The sequence below is a fragment of the Lynx canadensis genome, chromosome X, assembly GCF_007474595.2.
Source record: "Lynx canadensis isolate LIC74 chromosome X, mLynCan4.pri.v2, whole genome shotgun sequence".
NCBI lineage: Eukaryota > Metazoa > Chordata > Mammalia > Carnivora > Felidae > Lynx > Lynx canadensis.
Window position 1 is genome coordinate 49,615,521 of NC_044321.2, and position 19,953 is coordinate 49,635,473.

General features: G+C 40.9%; 1 protein-coding gene across 4 annotated transcripts in view; it reads right to left on the minus strand.

The window, feature by feature from the left end:
- ARHGEF9 (Cdc42 guanine nucleotide exchange factor 9) overlaps positions 1–19,953 on the minus strand; it is a 199,690-nt gene that overhangs the window by 20,234 nt on the left and 159,503 nt on the right. For all 4 annotated transcript variants that reach the window (XM_030305957.1, XM_030305952.1, XM_030305955.1 and 1 more), the window contains one exon: positions 6,619–6,750. In XM_030305957.1, the coding sequence (XP_030161817.1) occupies positions 6,619–6,750 (132 nt within the window). The remainder of the gene's footprint in view (positions 1–6,618; positions 6,751–19,953) is intronic.

The following is a 19,953-nucleotide window of genomic DNA, read 5'->3' on the forward strand; positions in this document are numbered from 1 at the left end:
GTATGTGTTTGTAAGACTCTGATGGGAAGTAGGAAGCAGTAAGCCACACAAGCATTGCTAGCATAGGCCTTTTCTTTTCCAAAATATTTGTAAGCCTTCTAGAAGTATGAAATAAGCTGGATGGTTGCCTGAGGTATAGTTAGGAATTCAAGCCAGCAAGTGAGACCTGCATATCAGAGTGGGTATGAGTGGTTAAGAATAGCAAGGTGGCCACAGCCTGTGCTGGCCAGGAAAGATTACATGGAGAGGGTTGAACACTTTGTACTCCGGGGAATTTTGGAGAAGGCCTAGTCTGGCAGGAGAAATGGGGGTAAGATTGAATAAAAAGCTTCATACATTGATGAATAAATTTCACAAATCTTATTGCATGAGAAAAATAAAAGTTATGGATGGATACAAACAGTATTATTGTTGTTTTACTCTCTGGTATACAGAATTGGATTAATACTCTCATGTATTAATTAATACAGTCATCATTAGTCCATACAAGGTACTCTTATTTCTCTAAGTATTTACTTTTAATACTTAATATATTAAGTTTTGGTGAAACTGCCACCAAAAGCTATGATGCCACAGCAACCTTAAATCCCACGCTCAATCATTCCCCTGGTTACTTTTGTATACAGTTTTATCTCATCTACATATATTACACTTATATAAGGTTTAAACAGCTACAAAGAAATGCCACATAATGTTTAGAGATACAGAAATTATATGAAAAAATATGACAATGACACAGGCCAAATTCAAAAGAGTACAGAGAGGAGAATGGGAAAATGGAAGGAAGGAAAAGGGAGGGAGCAGAGAGGGAGAGGGGAAAGAATGTATTTGTAATGAATTATTTCTTAAGTTGTATAGTAAGTACATAGGTGCCCATTATATTATTTTGTATCTTTTTGAATGTTATATTTCATAAATTAAAAAAAAAGAAAACCAGAGAGATGGATGATATGACTTGTGGACCTGTGGCATGTAAAGTATAAGTGTCTTTCTGCCCTCACCCTCTTAGCACTGCCCTCAGCTTCCCCTGAGAACACATCTACTGCTGGGATGTGTGGTGTGGCTGAGTCTGGCCAAGGAGATCTCATGAGCCCTGTCCTGATGGATGTCTTCACTGGCCAACTTGTTCTCACAAACTATCCCTCCTGTCTGCCTATATTTGGCCTTTAGGCAATTTGACAGAATCAGAGATGCTCATTAACTTTTATTAACATTATACAGTTTGGTTAAACTGCTCCCATTCTGCTGAATTGCCTTGCATGCCTCACTTCTCAGCTGCAGGCTACCTGCAAAGAATTTGCTTTTGCAATCCTAACTCTTCACAATGTAGGGTAAACTGGGCTTTTTGGTATGTCTGGGGAAGGCTGCCCTTAAGAATTCCCAACATAGCTCTGTCAATCTTCGAAGACCCAGGCTGTGAAATATAGGTGTTGTTGAATTGCTTTGCAAAAAACAACCTCCACATTGTTCTTTTTCCTCCCATAATGATTGCGCATATAAATAAGCTGTGAGTATAGATGGGTTCTGATCTGTTGGGTTCCACTGGCATCAAGTTCACAAGAGAGAAAAAGGCCAGCTATACAGAGTGGGCCAGTTTTGCTCCAAGCTTGCTTCAGAGTCTGGGTTTCTTTTACCATGCTCAAAGTGGACAAGTTCAGTCCTGAACAAAAGGATGGGGTGGTTGCCACGTGCAGACTTTCACAATCCTCAAGAACACTTTGTGAGACTTATGGATAAACAGTGGGCCCTGTCAGTCTAATCTAACTATAAAATCAGGACAAGCTAAGGAGAATGGCTTGATGTGACCTAGTTTGATCTCATAAAGGCCTGAAACATGCCTTACAATACTTAATACAGATACACATAGACCTGAGAAGCCAGGTCTGGACCACACAGCTAATAGGTGGGTGCTTACCTGACTAGAATATAGGAAGCTTTAACCTCCCTTCTATTCCCAATTTCACCTGTGAGACAAGGGAACTGAAGAACTCAATAAAATCTGCTTTTAGCTCCCTTTCCTGCTTCTATTTTCACTAGGACCTGTATCCCCACCTCACTTTACACATGCCTTATAATGCAAACAGCATATGCCCTCCTTGTAAGGGACAAGGAGTTAATGATTTCTCTAGAATAAGTAACATCTAAGAAATGACAAGGACAGAATGACTGGACAGCTATTATATGCGTATTCCAGACAACTGTAGCTAGACATCTCAATGCCAAGGCCCCCTGTCTCCGAGGAATAATACCGGGGCCCTCATCTTTGTTCTAACTGGTACCTGAATGCCTTAGAGGACACATAAACCTCAATAACTGCCCCCAGACCCTGAACAAATATGAGACTCCCCCCTTTCCTTTTGAGTCTCCCAGACACTCTGTATCTGCGCGCGCTCTCTCTCTCTCTCTCTCTCTCTATATATATATATATATATAAACTTTGCTTTCACCCTCCTGCTGGCTCACATTTGATTTCCATCATTTGTGAAGCCAAGAACCCTCTTGGCTGATCCTGCAGTAACCCTTCAGGTCCCTGGACCCAGCCTGCCAGCATCACCTGCAGCTTTCTTTGTCTCTCAGTTGGTGTGTCATAATCATTGTCAGCTTTAAAAACCTTTACTGGTTTCCAAAAAAAAAAAAAAATGGAAAGAATTTATGTGATCTTGGAGCTAAATTAAAAGCATCAACTGAAACTCCTATTGTTTCTTTAGGTATTTAAGGATAACAAGAAACTTGAGAGAATTCTGTTTCTGTGGTAGGGAAGCAAGACTAGAGATGTGTGTGGTTAAGGTTCTCCCTTTGCCTGCTCTTTCTAGCTCCCTAGAGGGTTGAACATGAGTTTTCAGGCATCAGCTTAGTCATAAACTGAGGTGTAGGAATGTGATAGGATTCATTAAGAATGACCCACTGTTCAAAAATTCCCATCAGAAATGGTAGCTAAGGCCAAAAAGCAGCATGTAACATGCACAAAGAGTGTGAGTTAGAGTGTAAAGCCCTGGGTTTGAGTTTTATCTGCTTAACCTGCTAGCTGTGGTTTTGGGCAAGCCATTTTATCTCTCTGAACTTCCAATTTTCTCAACTATGAAACTAGACAAGTCATCCTTACCTTGTAAAATTGTTGTAAATCTCAAATCTCAACATGCAGCTTCCAGGTCATGAGGCCAGCCTTGTCTGATAAATATGGTGCTGAGCTTTCTTGCTCCCCAACTGATATATTGTAGGCCTTTAAAATTCCTTTTTGATAAACCTAAAAATCTCAATGCTTCTTTTAGTTCATTTAAATTTTCAAAATAAGTTAAATATTGTGACAAAGAAATAAAGCAAAGGCAACTGAATATTTTAAAACTTATATAGCTACACCATTGTCCTTGGAAATTCCATATATCCTTTCAGGGTGGGGGTTGTCACAGATCTATACGTAGGCTCATACTAATGTGTCCTCCCTGCCTCCAACAATGCCTCCTATTCCAATCGTTCTAGCCTTCATGGTCAAATTTACACATTCTTCCTCCTCAAAGAAGCCTTCCCTGACTGCCTTCTCTAGCTCGTCACTGTGGTTTCCTTTCTCTGAATGCTAGCAGTGATTATGAAGACCCTTACACAACTTACATTCAGCCACCACACTGCTGAGTTGCATTAGTTCTGTTTCACAGCTTTTAGTCTGTCCATTTAAGCTGTGCCCAATAGTTCTTCCTTGCTTTTGCCTTACTGAGGGGTTGTCCATGGGAAGACAGATGACAAAGCCTCAGAAATGTCTCTGCTCAGCTTCTGCACATGGCAAGAGGACAAAGCCCTCCTGAGCCCTGGTTGCCTGAGGTCCTATTGGGACCAGGCTGCCCAAAAGTCACTTGTTAATGATTGTCTGAGTGCTTTCACAGGGTCACAGTGAATAAGTGCTTGGTACAGATGTTATTTGGTCATCACAAGTTCCCTGCCTAAATGGGATAGTTGCTAATAGGATGCCAGTCTTCCTCCTTTTCCCTTACACTCATCCAAGTTGGAAGATATTAAGGGAGCCAGTGCTTCTCCAGAAGGACCCTGGCAGTCTGCAGACAAGCACCAAGCCTAGCCATGGATCCAGCAAGGAGCCTATCCAAGTCTCTGATATTACATAATTCAAATAGCTGGGAGAAGTTTGAATTTGGTCTCACTGGGTATTCATGGGGTTTAGTAAGACACTGTAAAACATTTTGTATAAGTGACAGATGCTGCAATCTGGGGCCTGTAACTCTTAAGGATTGCTGCCTCTCTCACTTGCTTGTCAGTAAAGTCTTCCCTTTTTAGAGAGGGACCCTATTTACTCCCCACCACTAGCCTGGACCACCCTGGGATTTCTCTCCAGATCTTGAGGAAGGCATGGACAGGACTTATATTTCTCATTATTATATTCCAATATCTAGAGTACATTCTTAATAACAAAATAATAACAGCAACAACAACGGCAGCAGTCAACACTTAGCATATATCATGTGCCAGACACTATTTCAAATGCTTTGCATTTTTCCCCAGCTTTATTGAGGCATATTTGACAAATAAAGATTATATATACTTAAGGTATACAATGTGATATTTTGATATAGGTATACATTGTGAAATGATCACGATTATCAAGTTAATTAGCTTATCTATCATCTCATATGGTTATTTCTTTTTTTTTCATATGGTTATTTCTGTGTGTGTGATGAGAACACAAGATCTGCTTTCTCAGCAAATTTCAAGTATACAATACAGTATTGTTAGCTATGGATACCATGTTGTACAATAGCTCTCCAAAACTTATTCATCTTGCATAACAAAAAATATTTTACTCTTTCACCAATATCTCTCCATTTCCCCCACCCCCACCAGCCCCTAGCAACCACTATTCTACTCTCTGCCTTTATGACTTCGACTGCTTTAGATTACACATGTAAGTAAGAGCATATAGTATTTACCTTTCTTTGTCTTATTGTTTTAGTATAATATCCTCTAGGTTGATCCATGTTGTCACAAATGACAAAATCTCCCTTTTAAGCTAATATTACACAGTGTGTGTGTGTGTGTGTGTGTGTGTGTGTGTGTGTATCACATTTTCTTTATGCATTCATCCCTTGGCAGCTAAATGCTTTGCATTTATTAACTTAAATAATCTTCACAAAAATCCTACAAGGTACATACTGTTGTAGCCCCATTTTATGAGGATATGTAGACATAGAACCATTAACTTACCCAGAAACAAAAGCTACTAAATGGTAGACTTGGGCTTTGAGTCCATACTACCTGGCTCTAAACTCTGTGCTTGTTTGGGGAGCCTGGGTGGCTCATTCAGTTTCCCTCTCTCTCTACACCTCCCCCACTCTCATTCTGTCTCTCTCTCAAAAATAAATAAACATTAAAAATTTTTAATAAAAAATGTAATATGTGTCTGTTTAATCACTGTATATACTGCCTCCCAACAAAGATTTGCTGAATGAATGCGTACTAACACCAAATAAACAGTAATAGTATCAATAGCTAGCATTTACTAAGTACTTACTATGAGCCAGGCACTGCAAATGTAGTGTTTTATTTAACCTCACAGCCTCTCTTCTATATAGATACCATTATTATTTCCATTTTGCAGATGAGGGGATAATACTAGGCACAGAGAATTTGTCCAAGGTCATACGGCTCATGGACAAAAGGTAATTGGTGCCCTTTTGTCTGGCCCTAGAACCCATGCTCTTAACACTATACTTCATTACTTCCCATTACCTCAGGTGATCCTCCTCAAAGCCTCCTGAGATGAATTCTATCATCAGCCTGATTTGGCACTGAGGAAAATAAGGGGATAAAGTTAAAAAACTGGCCCAAGTTTAGAGACAGTAGAGTCTAGGACCCATGTGTTCTGGTTTCAAATCCCCATCTCCTTTGTGCTCTATCCCCAGTCTCTTTTGCTATTGTTGCATTTCTGAGTTACAAATGGCTCATCCTCCAAGTCCGGCCCTTCAGTGAAAGAAGAAATGGCCCAACTGCAGAAGTTCCTTGAACTTTCTCCAGCGTTATCATACTCTATGTAATTCCTGATCCTTCCAGAATACAATTAAACCAACATAAATAACTAGTAATTATGACACAGAGGACAACAGAGTATGTCCAGGATGGTATAATTAAAAACAAAGAATACAAGGGGAAAAGCTGTTCAGGCCAACTTCAGGCTGTAGGAACATTAGAGGATGCCTGAAGAGAGAGGAAAGGAGATCTCCTCCCCTCCTCAGAAAAAAAGTAAATTGAAAGGAAAAAAAAAGGAAACAAAAATCCCCAAAGCACCAAATTAACTTCCAGTATAATCATCTAAGGAAGAAAATAACAAAACACATGCATAACTAAACTAACAGGACAATGAGATGCAGAGGAGCAGAGACAGCCATCATGGAAGACAAGAAGATAGAAAACAAAGTCTTATTCTAGATTTTTAAAAAGGAAATTGACAAAGAGGGAAAACAGCAAAAGTTAAAGAAGCGGTCACAAAATTAGAAACCACTGATGTCTTTCCCCACCTACTATAATGGCCACTTCATTGGGAGCTGGGGATAATGGAGAGGGAGGGGCTTATGCTCCCGAGGTGACCATCTCCTTCAGGAAAGAAGGGGTTGGGGTTACCTTCTTGCAGAGGACCATCTGGTGGTCAAACAGAAAGAAGACCCGCTGCTGGTTGCGGCCATAGGGCTGGTAGATCCAGGCCATCTCCCCAGTGTAGATCAGCTCCGAGCTCCTGTCTAGGATGTCCTCACCCTGGGAAGAACATGTGATAGTGAGAGGCAGCCAGGAAGGAGGGATGGCCCTGTCACCTGCCTGGAAGCACCTAAGGCTGGGCATAGACTAGGGCAGTAGGAGTAGAGAAAAGGCCTGATGGGAGAGAGGGATAGAGAGAAGGTCCCCTGGGAAGTCCCAGAGTTGGAAAGACCCATACTTTTGTTTATCCTGAGGCCAAATGAGCCCTACCACCCAGGACTGCTATATAGTCCCTCTATGGCAGCTGCTTTCTAGCACTACAGGCACCAAGGTTCATTCTGGTTCCATGAGGTTCATATTATCTCTCTCTTTTCCTCCTCCTCCCTTTTCTCTATGAATTTATCTTTCTATACCAGTCCTTCATGCCAGATCTAGTCTCTTAGTCTCTTTCTTGTACTTGAAGAATAAGCCTAAGCACATAACAGAAGTTTCTCTGCTTCCCCAATGAGTAAAAGGGGATAGGGGAGGCCAAGAAGGAAACAGTGATAAATGGAGAAAAAGAGAATACAGTCACTGTCTTAAAATTGTTTTTTTTCCTTCTCCCCTCAGTTCACTAAAATATATCGATTAAATAGGAAACTTTACAATCACACAATTCTTTGGTCTGTTATTCACAGCCTGAAATGACTTTTCCTCCTTGCTACGTAGTAAGACAAAAAAGTACCAAGACACTTAACTCCTAGCTAATTCAATTCTACAGAGTTTCCAAGGCCCCTTTTTTACAGCACCTCTGCTAGCTCAGAGGTATGTGGAGATATATGTCAGATGCCAAGCCAGATTTGTCCCCTATTCTCAAGGAGCTTACAGTCAGTGGAGGAAACTAATGCAGGTGTACACAGAACTCATGGAATACAAGGCAAACCACAGCAAAGCCCTGGGCATAGGGGTGAGTGTTCTAGGACTTGTATGAAGATAAGGAAAAAGACCAGTGGTCCAGTACTCAGGAGAATTAATATTAGCATCTATATGCATCAGAAATTGGGCTACATACCTTCACTCTAAACCTTCTAAGCCACAAGAGAACCCTGGGAGGGAGAGAATTTCTTAATCTCGTTTTATAGTCCAAGGTAGAGATGTCAGGTGATCAGCTAAGGTCACCCAGCTTGTTAGCTAGAGACCCATAACTCAACCCCAATTCTGTGGCTCCAGAAAGTATGCTCACTCTTTCCACTACATTATGATGTATCTAAGCCAGTCAGTCCCTTCTTTTCTCTGGGTTTCAGTTTTTTCCAGATATTAAATGAGCTACATGAGGATGATATCCAAGGCCCTAGCCCTGATACTCTAATTCTAAGATGTAAGCTTTGTACCCAAAAGTTTCAAGTCAAGGTTACAGTAGACCCCATGCATCCCCCCATAAACAGTCAGAACAAATAGGCTAGGCATGGCAGTAGGCCAAAGAGAGGGGTAGCTGGAAATGGTGTTCTTGAGCATACCACTTTTTCAGTCTAAGGGATGAGAAGGAAAAGGGGAGCTCAGTGGAAATGTTTTCTCATAATATAACCTCAAAAAGAAAGGTAAGAGATAGTACTGTGATTCCAAACTCTATTTCATGGGTATCTTGGAACTTAAGTAAACATTCACCCTTGAGAGGCCCACATACTAACAGAACTTCTGGGACAGGAAGCCCACAGGGTGAGGGATTTGTGCAGGAATTTCCTGTTGGGTGGATAAGGAGCTGAGAGTGGTACCAGTCTGCCAGGTCCCACCCTGAGGCAGGCCAGAAGATGTGCCACAGTCCACTTTGAATATGTATAAAATGAAAAAAGCTATAAAAATGGGTCAGTGCCAAACAAAGTTGGCCAAGATAACATTTTTTTTCAGGATGACTTCTTTTTCCTTTTTCAAATTTTTATTTAAATTCTAGTTAGTTAACATATAGTGCAATATTGGCTTCAGGGGTAGAATTCAGTGATTCATCACATACAACACCCAGTGCTTATCATAAGTGCCCTCGTTGATACCCATCACCCATATAGCCCATCTCTCACCCACATCCTTCCAACAATCCTCAGTTTGTTCTCTGTCTTTAAAAGTCCCTCATGGTTTGTTCCCCCCCACCACCATGTGTTCATCTGTTTTGTTTCTTAAATTCCACATAGGAGAGAAATCATATGTTATTTGTCTTCTCTGACTTACTTATTTCACTTAGCATAATACATTATAGCTTCATCCACATCATTGCAAATGGAAGGATGAATTTTAAAATTACACTTGCTAAACTGAGGATGATCGGACCAGGATACCACTCAATATCATCTTGTCCACCTACCATAACAGACAGGAGCATTCTAGTTCTTTTTTTAAGTACTTGCCACACATAATTCCACTAAGGAAAAAAAAATAAGAAAGAGAAAGAAAGAAAGAAAGAAAGAAAGAAAGAAAGAAACTTGCCACACATAATGCCACCAAGAAAAAAAAACAAAAAGGAAAGAAAGAAAGAAAGAAAGAAAGAAAGAAAGAAAGAAAGAACAAGGAAAGAAAGACAAGGAAGGAAGGAAGGAAGGGAGGGAGGAAGGAAGGAGAGAGGAAGAGAGGGAGGGAGCGAGGGCAGGAGAGAGAGAGAGAGTGAGAGAGAGAGAAAGGGAAATATACTCCTGTGCTCACCAAGCTGATTGATACCAGGCAACTCACATATCCTCTCTGTGTGTTGGTTTCCTTATTTCTACAAAAAATGCAATCAAAATGATATAAAACACATGTAAAGAATATTACTAATTGAGCTTCAAGTGGAGCTTGACACTGCTAAGGCTGTAAGTCCAGAGGGAGAGAGAAGTCCATCTTGTTCCTGGTTTGGTCAGTCTCCAAAGAAAGAGGAAAGAAGAGCACCAGAAACTCCAGACTGGTGCTGGCTGAAGCCAAGTCCTGCCAATTCCAGCCAATTCCAATGCTATAAAGGGTCAAATTGTGCCAAGGTAGGGTCGCAATGTGGCTGTGCTACACTGAGTTTCCTAATCCTTAAAATGAGGGTAATAACAGGGGCACCTGGGTGGCTCAAGTCTGTTAAATATCTGACTTCAGCTCAGGTCATGATCTCATGGTCTGTGGGTTCAAGCCCTGTGTCACACTCTGTGCTGACAGCTCAGAGCCTGGAGCCTGCTTCAGATTCCATGTCTCCCTCTCCCTCTGCCCTTCCCCACTCACGCTCTCTCTCAAGCTCTCAAAAATGAATAAACATTAATAAAATTAAAATGAAAGAACACGGAAGATGGCGACGTAGGAAGATGCTGGGCTCACCTTGTCCTGCTGATCACTTAGATTCCACCCACATCTGTCTAAATAACCCAGAAAACCACCAGAAGACTAGCAGAAAGGACTCTCTGGAGCCAAGCATAGACAAGAGGCCCACAGAAGAGGGTAGGAAGGGTGGAGAGGCAGTGCATGCTACACGGACTGGCAGGAGGGAGCTGGGGTGGTGGAGGGGTAGCCCGCCCGGCAAGGCAGAGCCACAGAGTCTGGCTTGCAAAAGCAGAGGGCCTGGACTCCTTGAGTTCTGACAGCCAGCAGGACTTAACCTCTGGAATGTTAAAAGTCAATGGCTCTGCTCTTGGAGAGCAGGGAGGGCGAGAGTGCACTGGGAGGGAGAGTTGTTGAGCCCCAGGAGACAGAACTCACGTCGGTGGGGAACAAAGGCACTGGCAAGCACCATCTCCCTCTTCCATCCCCCAGCTGAAACCCCAATCCCTGTCATGGAACTTGCTCCCACTGCGCAAACACTCAAAGCTGTGCTTCTGTGGACCCATCCCTCCAACGGATCTGCCTCCCTCCCAGTGCTACAGGGCCCCTCCGAAAGGGGACCACCTAAGGCAAAGCCAGCTAAGCCTGCCCTTCCCACCACTGCGCACCTTGCAGATCAACCCCGGCTAATACCCCAGATCCCATCAAAGCATCACCACAAGCCTGGCAGTGTGAAAGTAGCCCAAAGAGGGGCCACACCACTCCACAGTGAGTCCTGCCCCTGGGAGACAGGAAGATAAGGTACACACCATTCTGACTGTGGCCTCAGCAGTGGGCTGGGGAAAGACATCCAGTCTGACTGTGGCCCCACCCACCTACACAAGTTACTCTGGACAGTACAGGGGGAGTGCCCCGCATTTTGGAGACACCCCAAGGACTACCCAAAATGACAAAATGGAAGAATTCTCCTCAAAAGAAACTCCAGGAAGTACCGACAGCTAACAAATTGATCAAAAATGATTTAAGCAATATAACAGAACAAGAATTTATAATAATAGTCATAAAATTAATCACTGGGCTTGCAAAAAGCATAGAGAACAGCAGAGAATCTATTGCTACAGAGATCAAGGGACTAAGAAATAGTCATGAGTAGCTAAAAAATGCTATAAATGAAGTGCAAAATAATTCATAGGTGGCCATAGCATGGATTGAAGAGGCAGAGGAGAGAATAGGTGAAGTAGAAGATAAAATTATGGAAAAAGAAGAAGCTGAGAAAAAGAGAGATAAAAAAGTCCAGGAGTCTGAGGGGAGAATTACAGAACTAAGTGATGCAAACGCAACAATATCCGAATCATAGGAATTCCAGAAGAAGAAGCGAGAGAGAAAGGGGCTGAAGGAGTATTTGAACAAATCATAGCTGTGAACTTCCCTGATCTGGGAAAGGAAAAAGGCATTGAAATCCAAGAGACACAGAGAACTCCCTTCAGACGTAACTTGAATCGATCTTCTGCATGACATATCATAGTGAAACTGGCAAAATACAAGGATACAGAGAAAATTCTGAAAGCAACTAGGGATAAACACGCTCTAATCTACAAAGGGAGACCCATAAGACTAGTGGGAGACTTATCTACTGAAACTTGGCAGGCCAGAAAGGAATGGCAGGAAATCTTCAATGTGATGAACAGAAAAAAAATATGCAGCCGAGAATCCTTTATCCAGCAAGTCTGTCATTCAGAATAGAATGAGAGATAAAGGTCTTCCCAACAAACAAAAACTGAAGGAATTCATCACCATTAAACCAGCCCTACAAGAGATCCTAAGGGGAATTCTGTGAGTGAAATGTTTCAAGGACCGCAAAGTACCAGGGACATCACTACAAGCATGAAACCTACAGACATCACAATGACTCCAAACCCATATCTTTCAATAATAACACTGAATGTAAATGGACTAAATGCTCCAACCAAAACAGATAGGGTATCAGAATGGATAAAAAAAAAAAGAACCATCTATTTTCTCTCCACAAGAGACTCTTTTTAGAGCTGAGGACACCGTCAGATTGAAACTGAGGGATGGAGAACTATCTATCATGCTACTGGAAGTCGAAAGAAAGCTGGAGTAGCCATACTTATATCAGAGAAACTAGACTTTCAATTAAAGGCCGTAACAAGAGATGAAGAAGGGCATTATATAAAAATTACAGGGACTATCCATCAGGAAGAGCTAACAATTATACATATCTATGTGCCAAATATGGGAGCCCCCAAATATATAAAACAATCTCAAACATAAGCAACCTTATTGATAAGAATGTGGTAATTGCAGGGGACTTTAAGACTCCACTTACAACAATGGATAGATCATCTAGACACAGGATCAATAAAGAAACAAGGGCCCTGAATGATACATTGCATCAGATGTACTTGACAGATATATTCAGAACTCTGTATCCCAAAGCAACAGAATATACTTTCTTCTAGAGTGCACATGGAACATTCTCCAAGATAGATCACATACTGGGTCACAAACAGCCCTTCATAAGTATACAAGAATTGAGATCATACCGTGCACACTTTCAGACAACAATGCTATGAAATTTGAAATAAACCACAGGAAAAAGTATGAAAAACCTCCAAAAGCATGGAGGTTAAAGAACACCCTACTAAAGAAGGAATGGGTCAACCAGGCAATTAGGTAAGAAATTAAAAATATATGGAAACAAATGAAAATGAAAAGACAACAATCCAAACGCTGTGGGATGCAGCAATGGCAGTCCTGAGAGGAAAATACATTGCAATCGAGGCCTATCTCAAGAAACAAGAAAAATCCCAAATACAAAATCTAACAGCACACCTAAAGGAAATAGTAGCAGAAGAACAAAGCCACCCCAAACTGAGCAGAAGAAGAGAGATAATAAAAATCAGAGCAGAAATAAAAAAATATAGAATCTAAAAAACAAACTGTAGAGCAGATCAATGAAACTAAGAGATGGTTTTTTGAAAAAATAAACAAAGTTGATAAACCTCTAGCCAGGCTTCTCAAAAAGAAAAGGGAGAGGACCCAAATAGAAAAATCATGAATGAAAAAGGACTTATTTCCAATTATTACTTATTACCAGTTATTCCCTTGTTATCAGGGAATACTATGAAAGATTATATGCCAGCACACTTGACAACCTGGAAGAAATGGACAAATTCCTAAGCACCCACACTCTTCCAAAACTCAAACAGGAAGAAATAGAACACTTGAACAGACCCATAACCAGCAAAGAAATTGAATCAGTTATCAAAATTCTCCCAACAAATAAGAGTCCAGGACCAGATGGCTTCCCTGGGGAATTCTACCAGACATTTAAAGCAGAGATAATACCTATCATTCTCAAGCTGTTCCAAAAAATAGAAAGGGAAGGAAAACTTCCAGACTTATTCTATGAAGCCAGCATTACTTTGAATCCTAAACCAGAGACCCAGTAAAAGAGAACTACAGGCCAGTATCTCTGATGAATATGGATGCAAAAATTCTCAACAAGAGAAGAGCAATTCGAATTCAACAGCATATAAAAAGTATTATTCACCATGATCAAGGGGGAATTAGTCCTGGGCTGCAGGGCTGGTTCAACATTCTCAAATCAATCAATGTGATACATCACATTAATAAAAGAAAAGAAAGGAACCATATGATCCTCTCAATCAATGCAGAAAAAGCATTTGACAAAATCCATCATCCTACCTTAATAAAAACCCTCAAGAAAGTCGGGATTGAAGGAACACACTTCAACATCATAAAAGCCATTTATGAAAAGCCCAAGGCAAATATCATCCTCAACGGGGAAAAACTGAGAGCTTTCCCCTGACATCAGGAAAACGACAGGGATGTCCACTCTCACCGCTGTTGCTTAACACGGTGTTAGAAGTTCTAGCGTCAGCAATAAGACAACAAAAGGAAATCAATGCATCAAAATTGGCACCGATGAAGTCAAGCTTTCACTTTTTGCACATGACATGAGATTATACATGGAAAACCCAATAGACTCCAGCAAAAGTCTGCTAGAACTGATAGATGAATTCAGCAAAGTCGCAGGATACAAAATCAATGTACAGAAATCAGTTGCATTCTTATACACTAATAATGAAGCAACAGAAACACAAATAAACTGATCCTATTCACAATTGCACCAAGAATCATAAAATACCTAGGAATCAACCTAACCAAAGATGTAAAAAATCTGTATGATGAAAACTCTAGAAATCTTATAAAGGAAATTGAAGAAGATATATAGAAATGGAAAAACATTATGTGCTCATGGATTGGAAGAATAAATATTGTCAAAATGTCAATACTACCCAAAGTTATCTACATATTCAATGCAATCCCAATCAAAATTGCACCAGCATTCTTCTCAAAGCTAGAACAAGCAATCCTAAAATTTGTATGGAACCACAAAAGACCACGAATAGCCAAAGTACTTTTGAAGAAGAAGACCAAAGCGGGAGGCATCACAATCCCAGACTTTAGCCTCCACTACAAAGCTGTAATCATCAAGACAGCATGGTATTGGCACAAAAACAGACACAGAGACCAATGGAATAGAATAGACTCCAGAACTAGACCCACAAAATTATAGCCAACTAATCATTGACAAAGCAGGAAAGAATATCCAGTGGAAAAAAGACAGTCTCTTTAACAAATGGTGCTGGGACAACTGGACAGCAACATGTAGAAGGATGAAACTCGACCACTTTCTGACACCATTCACAAAAACAAACTCAAAATGGATAAAGGACCTGAATGTGAGACAGGAAACCATCAACACCCTAGAGGAGAAAGTAGGAAAACACCTCTGTGACCTCAGCCATAGCAATTTCTTACTTGACACATCCCCAAAGGCAAGGGAATTAAAAGCAAAAATGAACTATTGGGACCTCATGAAGATAAAATGCTTCTGCACGTCAAAGCATTGTTTCAAAGGAAACAATCAACAAAACTAAAAGGCAACCAATGGAATGGGAAAAGATATTTGCAAATGACATATTGCAGAAAGGGCTATTACCCAAAATCTATAAAGATCTCACCAAACTCCACACCTGAAAAGCAAATAATCGAGAGAAGAAATGGGCAGAAAACATGAATAGACACTTCTCTAGAGAAGACATCTAGAGGGGCGCCTGGGTAACTCAGTCAGTTGAGCGACTGTCTTCGGCTCAGGTCATGATCTCACAGTTTGTGAATTTGAGCCCCGCATTGGGCTCTGTGCTGATAGCTCAGAGCCTGGAGCCTGCTTCTGATTCTGTGTCTCGCTGTCTCTCTGCCCCTCCCCCACTCATGCTTTGTCTCTCTCTGTCTCAGAAATAAACATAAAAAAATTAAAAAAAAGAAGACATCCAGATGGCCAACAGGCACATGAAAAGATGCTCAACGTCGCTCCTCATGAGGGAATTACAAATCAAAACCACACTCAGATACCACCTCACTCCAGTCAGAGTGGCTACAATGAACAATTCAGGGGAGTATAGATGCTGGCGAGGATGTGGAGAAACGGGAACCCTCTTGCACTGTTGGTGGGAATGCAAACTGGTGCAGCCGCTCTGGAAGACAGTGTGGAGGTTCCTCAAAAAATGAGGACCCAGCAATAGCACTGCTAGGAATTTACCCAAGGGATATAGGAGTGCTGATGCATAGGGGTACTTTTACCCCAATGTTTATAGCAGCACTTTCAACAATAGCCAAATTATGGAAAGAGCCTAAATGTCCATCAACTGATGAATGGATAAATAAGTTGTGGTTTATATACACAATGGAATACTACGTGGTGATGAGAAAGAATGTAATATGACCTTTTGTAGCAATGTGGATGGAACTGGCGAGTGTTCCGCTAAGTGAAATATGTCATACATAGAAAGACAGATACCATATGGTTTCACTCTTATGTGGATCCTGAGAAACTTAACAGAAGACCATGGGGAGGGGAAGGGAAAGAAAAAAGACATTAGAGAGGGAGGGAGTCAAAACATAAGAGGTTCTTAAAAACTGAGAACAAACTGAGGGTTGATGGAGGCTAGGATGGAGGGTAGGTTGTGTGATGAGTATTGAGTGTTGGGCACCCATTGGGATGAGCACTGGGTGATGTGTGGAAACCAAGTTGACAATAAATTTCATATTAAAAAATTAAAATTAGGGTAATAAGAGTATCAATCTCATTTGCCTGTTGTGAGGATTATGTAAATTAATATATTAGTGCTTAGGAAAGTACACTTCACACTGTAAGTTCTACAGAAATGCTAGCTATTATCTTGACCATTATTGTGTGATTTATATCCTGTGTCACACATATTCTTATTAATACAGCAACCCAATAAGGAATGCACTGTTATCACCCCCAAAAAAACAAAGTCAGAAAAATTGGGAGTAATTTCCCCAAAGTTGCAGAATCCAGACCAGAATCCCTCCAAAGCCCATGTTCTAATCCACCAAACCACAGTAGAATGGCAATCCTTAGTGGAAGAACCAGCTATGTTGGACGATTTCTGAAGTGAGACTCTCAAAAAACTTGGGTTCTGAGCCCAGTATTGCCATCAACTCATTCTGTGCCCTTGAGAAGTAACTTAAACACTCTGTATGTTTTCTCATACAGAAATGAACAATGGATAATACAACAGTTCCCACTTGGTTCACTTCACATGGCTGCTTGAAAGCACAAATCAGATCACATAAGGAACACGGCCCTTTCAGAGTTCAAATCTCACCCTTTGCTTCCTCTACCTCACTTGCACTATAAATTACTTTGCCTTGTCCCCCAAAATGCAATCCCCTCCCACTCCCGCCTCCACCATGGAAATTCTGTTTTATTCCATTCTACTAGGATTTTGCACATACTATTCCCTCTGTCTGGAACATGTTTTCTCCACTGGAAAACCAAGGCCACATCTCATTCATCTCAATAGCCCAACGGCCAAGACCCCATATAGTTACAGGCTGATTGTTCTGATGGGAGGTTGTGGCATGAGCAGATCCAGGGAAAAATGGACAAGGGAAGTTCCATACTTTTCATACAGTTTATTTTCAATGCTGCCTATTGACAGGAGGGCAGAGAAAAAACAAATCCAGCCAGCTCCACACTTAATCTCCTGGTCCTAGAAGTGTGTCTCATCAAGCCACCTTTGCTTTTAAATAGATGTTTTTGCTACTTCCATCACATTGGGTTTTTCTGTTTCCTCTGACTTTTTGGATTCAATTGTCTAATGGTAAACTGGAACAGGCCTTTGTGTATTACACAAGCAGTCTGTGAGGGTAGGGGTGTCATAACAATTATATACAATTAAGTTCCCAAACATAAGCTGCAAATTTGGGTTTTTGGTAAAAATCTCCAGGGGGAAAAAGATTAAAAGGAAGCTGTCAGGGATATGTTTCTTCTCCCTTCAAGTAGATCTAATGAGTGGGAAGGGCAGCAATGTGACAGTTCAACAAACATCAGTATCAGAGAAATTAGAAATGTAAATTTCCCTGAAACTGTAGTCCTTGGAAACAGGTTCTTCTCCCTGCATCTCCCCTAAGCTGCTCTAAGACATTGATTATTACTTAGAGGTATGGGTGATACTTACTTTTTTTATGTAGGTTTTTAAAAAATTTCTTTCAATTTTTATTTAAATTCAAGTTAGTTAACATATAGTGTAATAATGGTTTCAGGAGTACAATTTAGTGATTCATTTCTTACATATAACACTCAGTGCTCAACACAAGTGTCCTCTTTAATGTCCATCACCCATTTACCCCATACCCCTACCCAACACCCCTCCAGCAATCCTCAGTTTGTTCTCTGTATATAAGAGTCTCTAATGGTTTGCATCCCTCGCTCTTTTTATCTTATTTTCCTTCCCTTCCCTTATATTTATCTCTTTTGTTTCTTAAATTCCACATTCTAGCTCCATCCACGTTGATGTAAATGACAATATTTAATTCTTTTTTGATCGCCAAGTAATATTTCATTGTGTGTGTGTGTGTGTGTGTGTGTGTACGCATGCGTGTGTGTATGGACATAGACATACATACATATATACTACATCTCCTTTATCCATTTATCAGTCAATGGGCATTTGGGTTCTTTCCATAATTTGGCTATTGTTGAGAGTGCTACTATAAACATTGGGGTGCATGTGCCCATTCAAATCAGCATTTTTATATCTTTTGGATAAATACCTACAAGTGCAATTGCTAGGTTGTAAGGAAGACCCATGTTTGTTTGTTTATTTATTTATTTATTTATTTTTGAGGAGACTTCTTCATACTGTTCTCCAGAGTGGCTGCACCAGTTTGCATTCCCACCAACAGTGCAAAAATGTTCTCTTCATCCTTGCCAACATCTGTGGTTTCCTGAGTTGTTAATTTTAGCCATTCTGACAGGTGCAAGGTGGTATCTCATTATTTTGATTTGTATTTCCCTTATGATGAGTGATATTGAATATGCGTAATCCTTTCACTCATCCATTTATTTTTTAGGAGCCCTGGGAGGTAGGGAAAATCAGGGGGTACTTCATGAACTCTAGTCCTCACAGGCTGGCAGGGAGCAAGGATGATAACTAGAGTTGATCAAAAAGACCCAGAATATTTATGGAATAAGCTGAGTCACGTTCAGGTCTGTATATAATAAAAAGCCTCCTATTGTCTAGCCAGATATTCTGATTTAGTGAGTAGGTACCAATTGCCTGTTTGCTGCCAGCCCTCCACTCTATCTCCCAATTCCTCTTCAAAGGACATTAAGCTTTGAAGATTTCCCTTATGACTCTTCTTTTTAATTTGACAAATTAAACTGTTATTATTATATGGATGCTTTTGGCAGCCACCCTGTTTGTTCAAACATCTGGGGGAGGCAAGGGAATGGTGGAGATAGCAAAATACTGCTTAATTTTCTTGATTTGCAAGGCTTATCCACAGCAGCCCTCAGAAATTTGGCAGGACCTCTCTTTGCTTGTGTAACTGTTTAGACAGATAGCACATACAAAGAAACTATATCAGGGAACCAGTGAGGTTGGGTCACTTATGTCAATAGCTAGCAAGCCATGGAGTGGACATGTCCTATTGCCTTTTCAGGGTGGTCCTCCAGCACTCATCCACTTTTAGTCATACTAAGATTTTGTATTTTCCCCATGAGGCAGTCTTACTGCCTTGCTTAGATATGGACCCTTTACCACATAAATAAGTCCTTTCAGTGTCACAAGAGAAAGCAACTGGGCTGTGGGAAGCAGAAGGTTGAAAGAGTATATAGTGCAACAGTGAAAAGAATACTAGAGAGTGAATCTGGAGACCAGAATCAAATTTTAGCTTTGCCACTGACTTGCTGTGTGGTCTTGGTCAGGAATAGGTGTCTCAGACTTACACCGTCATTATAAGGCATGTGTGTATGTATGTACATGTGTATGCATGCACATATGCATGGCCATGGCCAGAATTGTTGATGGGGAGGGGAGCCCTCTAAAAGCCCTGATGACAGACATTCTAAAAGTCTTGAAGACTAAATATGATGAACATGACAGAAACCTTAGGCTTGCCCTCTGAAATGTACCCATCAGGATTCACTACAGAAAAAGCTTCCTATAAGACAACTCCTCTGGAGCTAGTGAGTTCCACAGTGACCCAAGAATCTGAAAAGGGAACGATGAGGAATTTTTCTTCTTACCAGATTAGGTGAAGAAGGGATTCAACCAAGCAACAGGGTGTCAGTGTTGTACATATGGGCTTGGTTGAGATTTATAGGACCAATCAATCATGCTAACAAAGGAGGCAGAGAGTAAATATTATCCCATCAATCCTATTCAAAATTGCCTTTTTGTTTCCCACTCCCCACTTCTAGACAAAAACACATGAAATTCCTTCCTAGATGTGGAGTCTTTAAATCATAGTTCAGGGATGCCTGGGTGGCTCAGTCAGTTTAACGACTGACTCTTGATTTTGGCTCAGATCGTGATGTCAGGGTTGTGAGATTGAGCCTTGTGTTAGGCTCCTCGCTGAGTGTGGAACCTGCTTAAAATT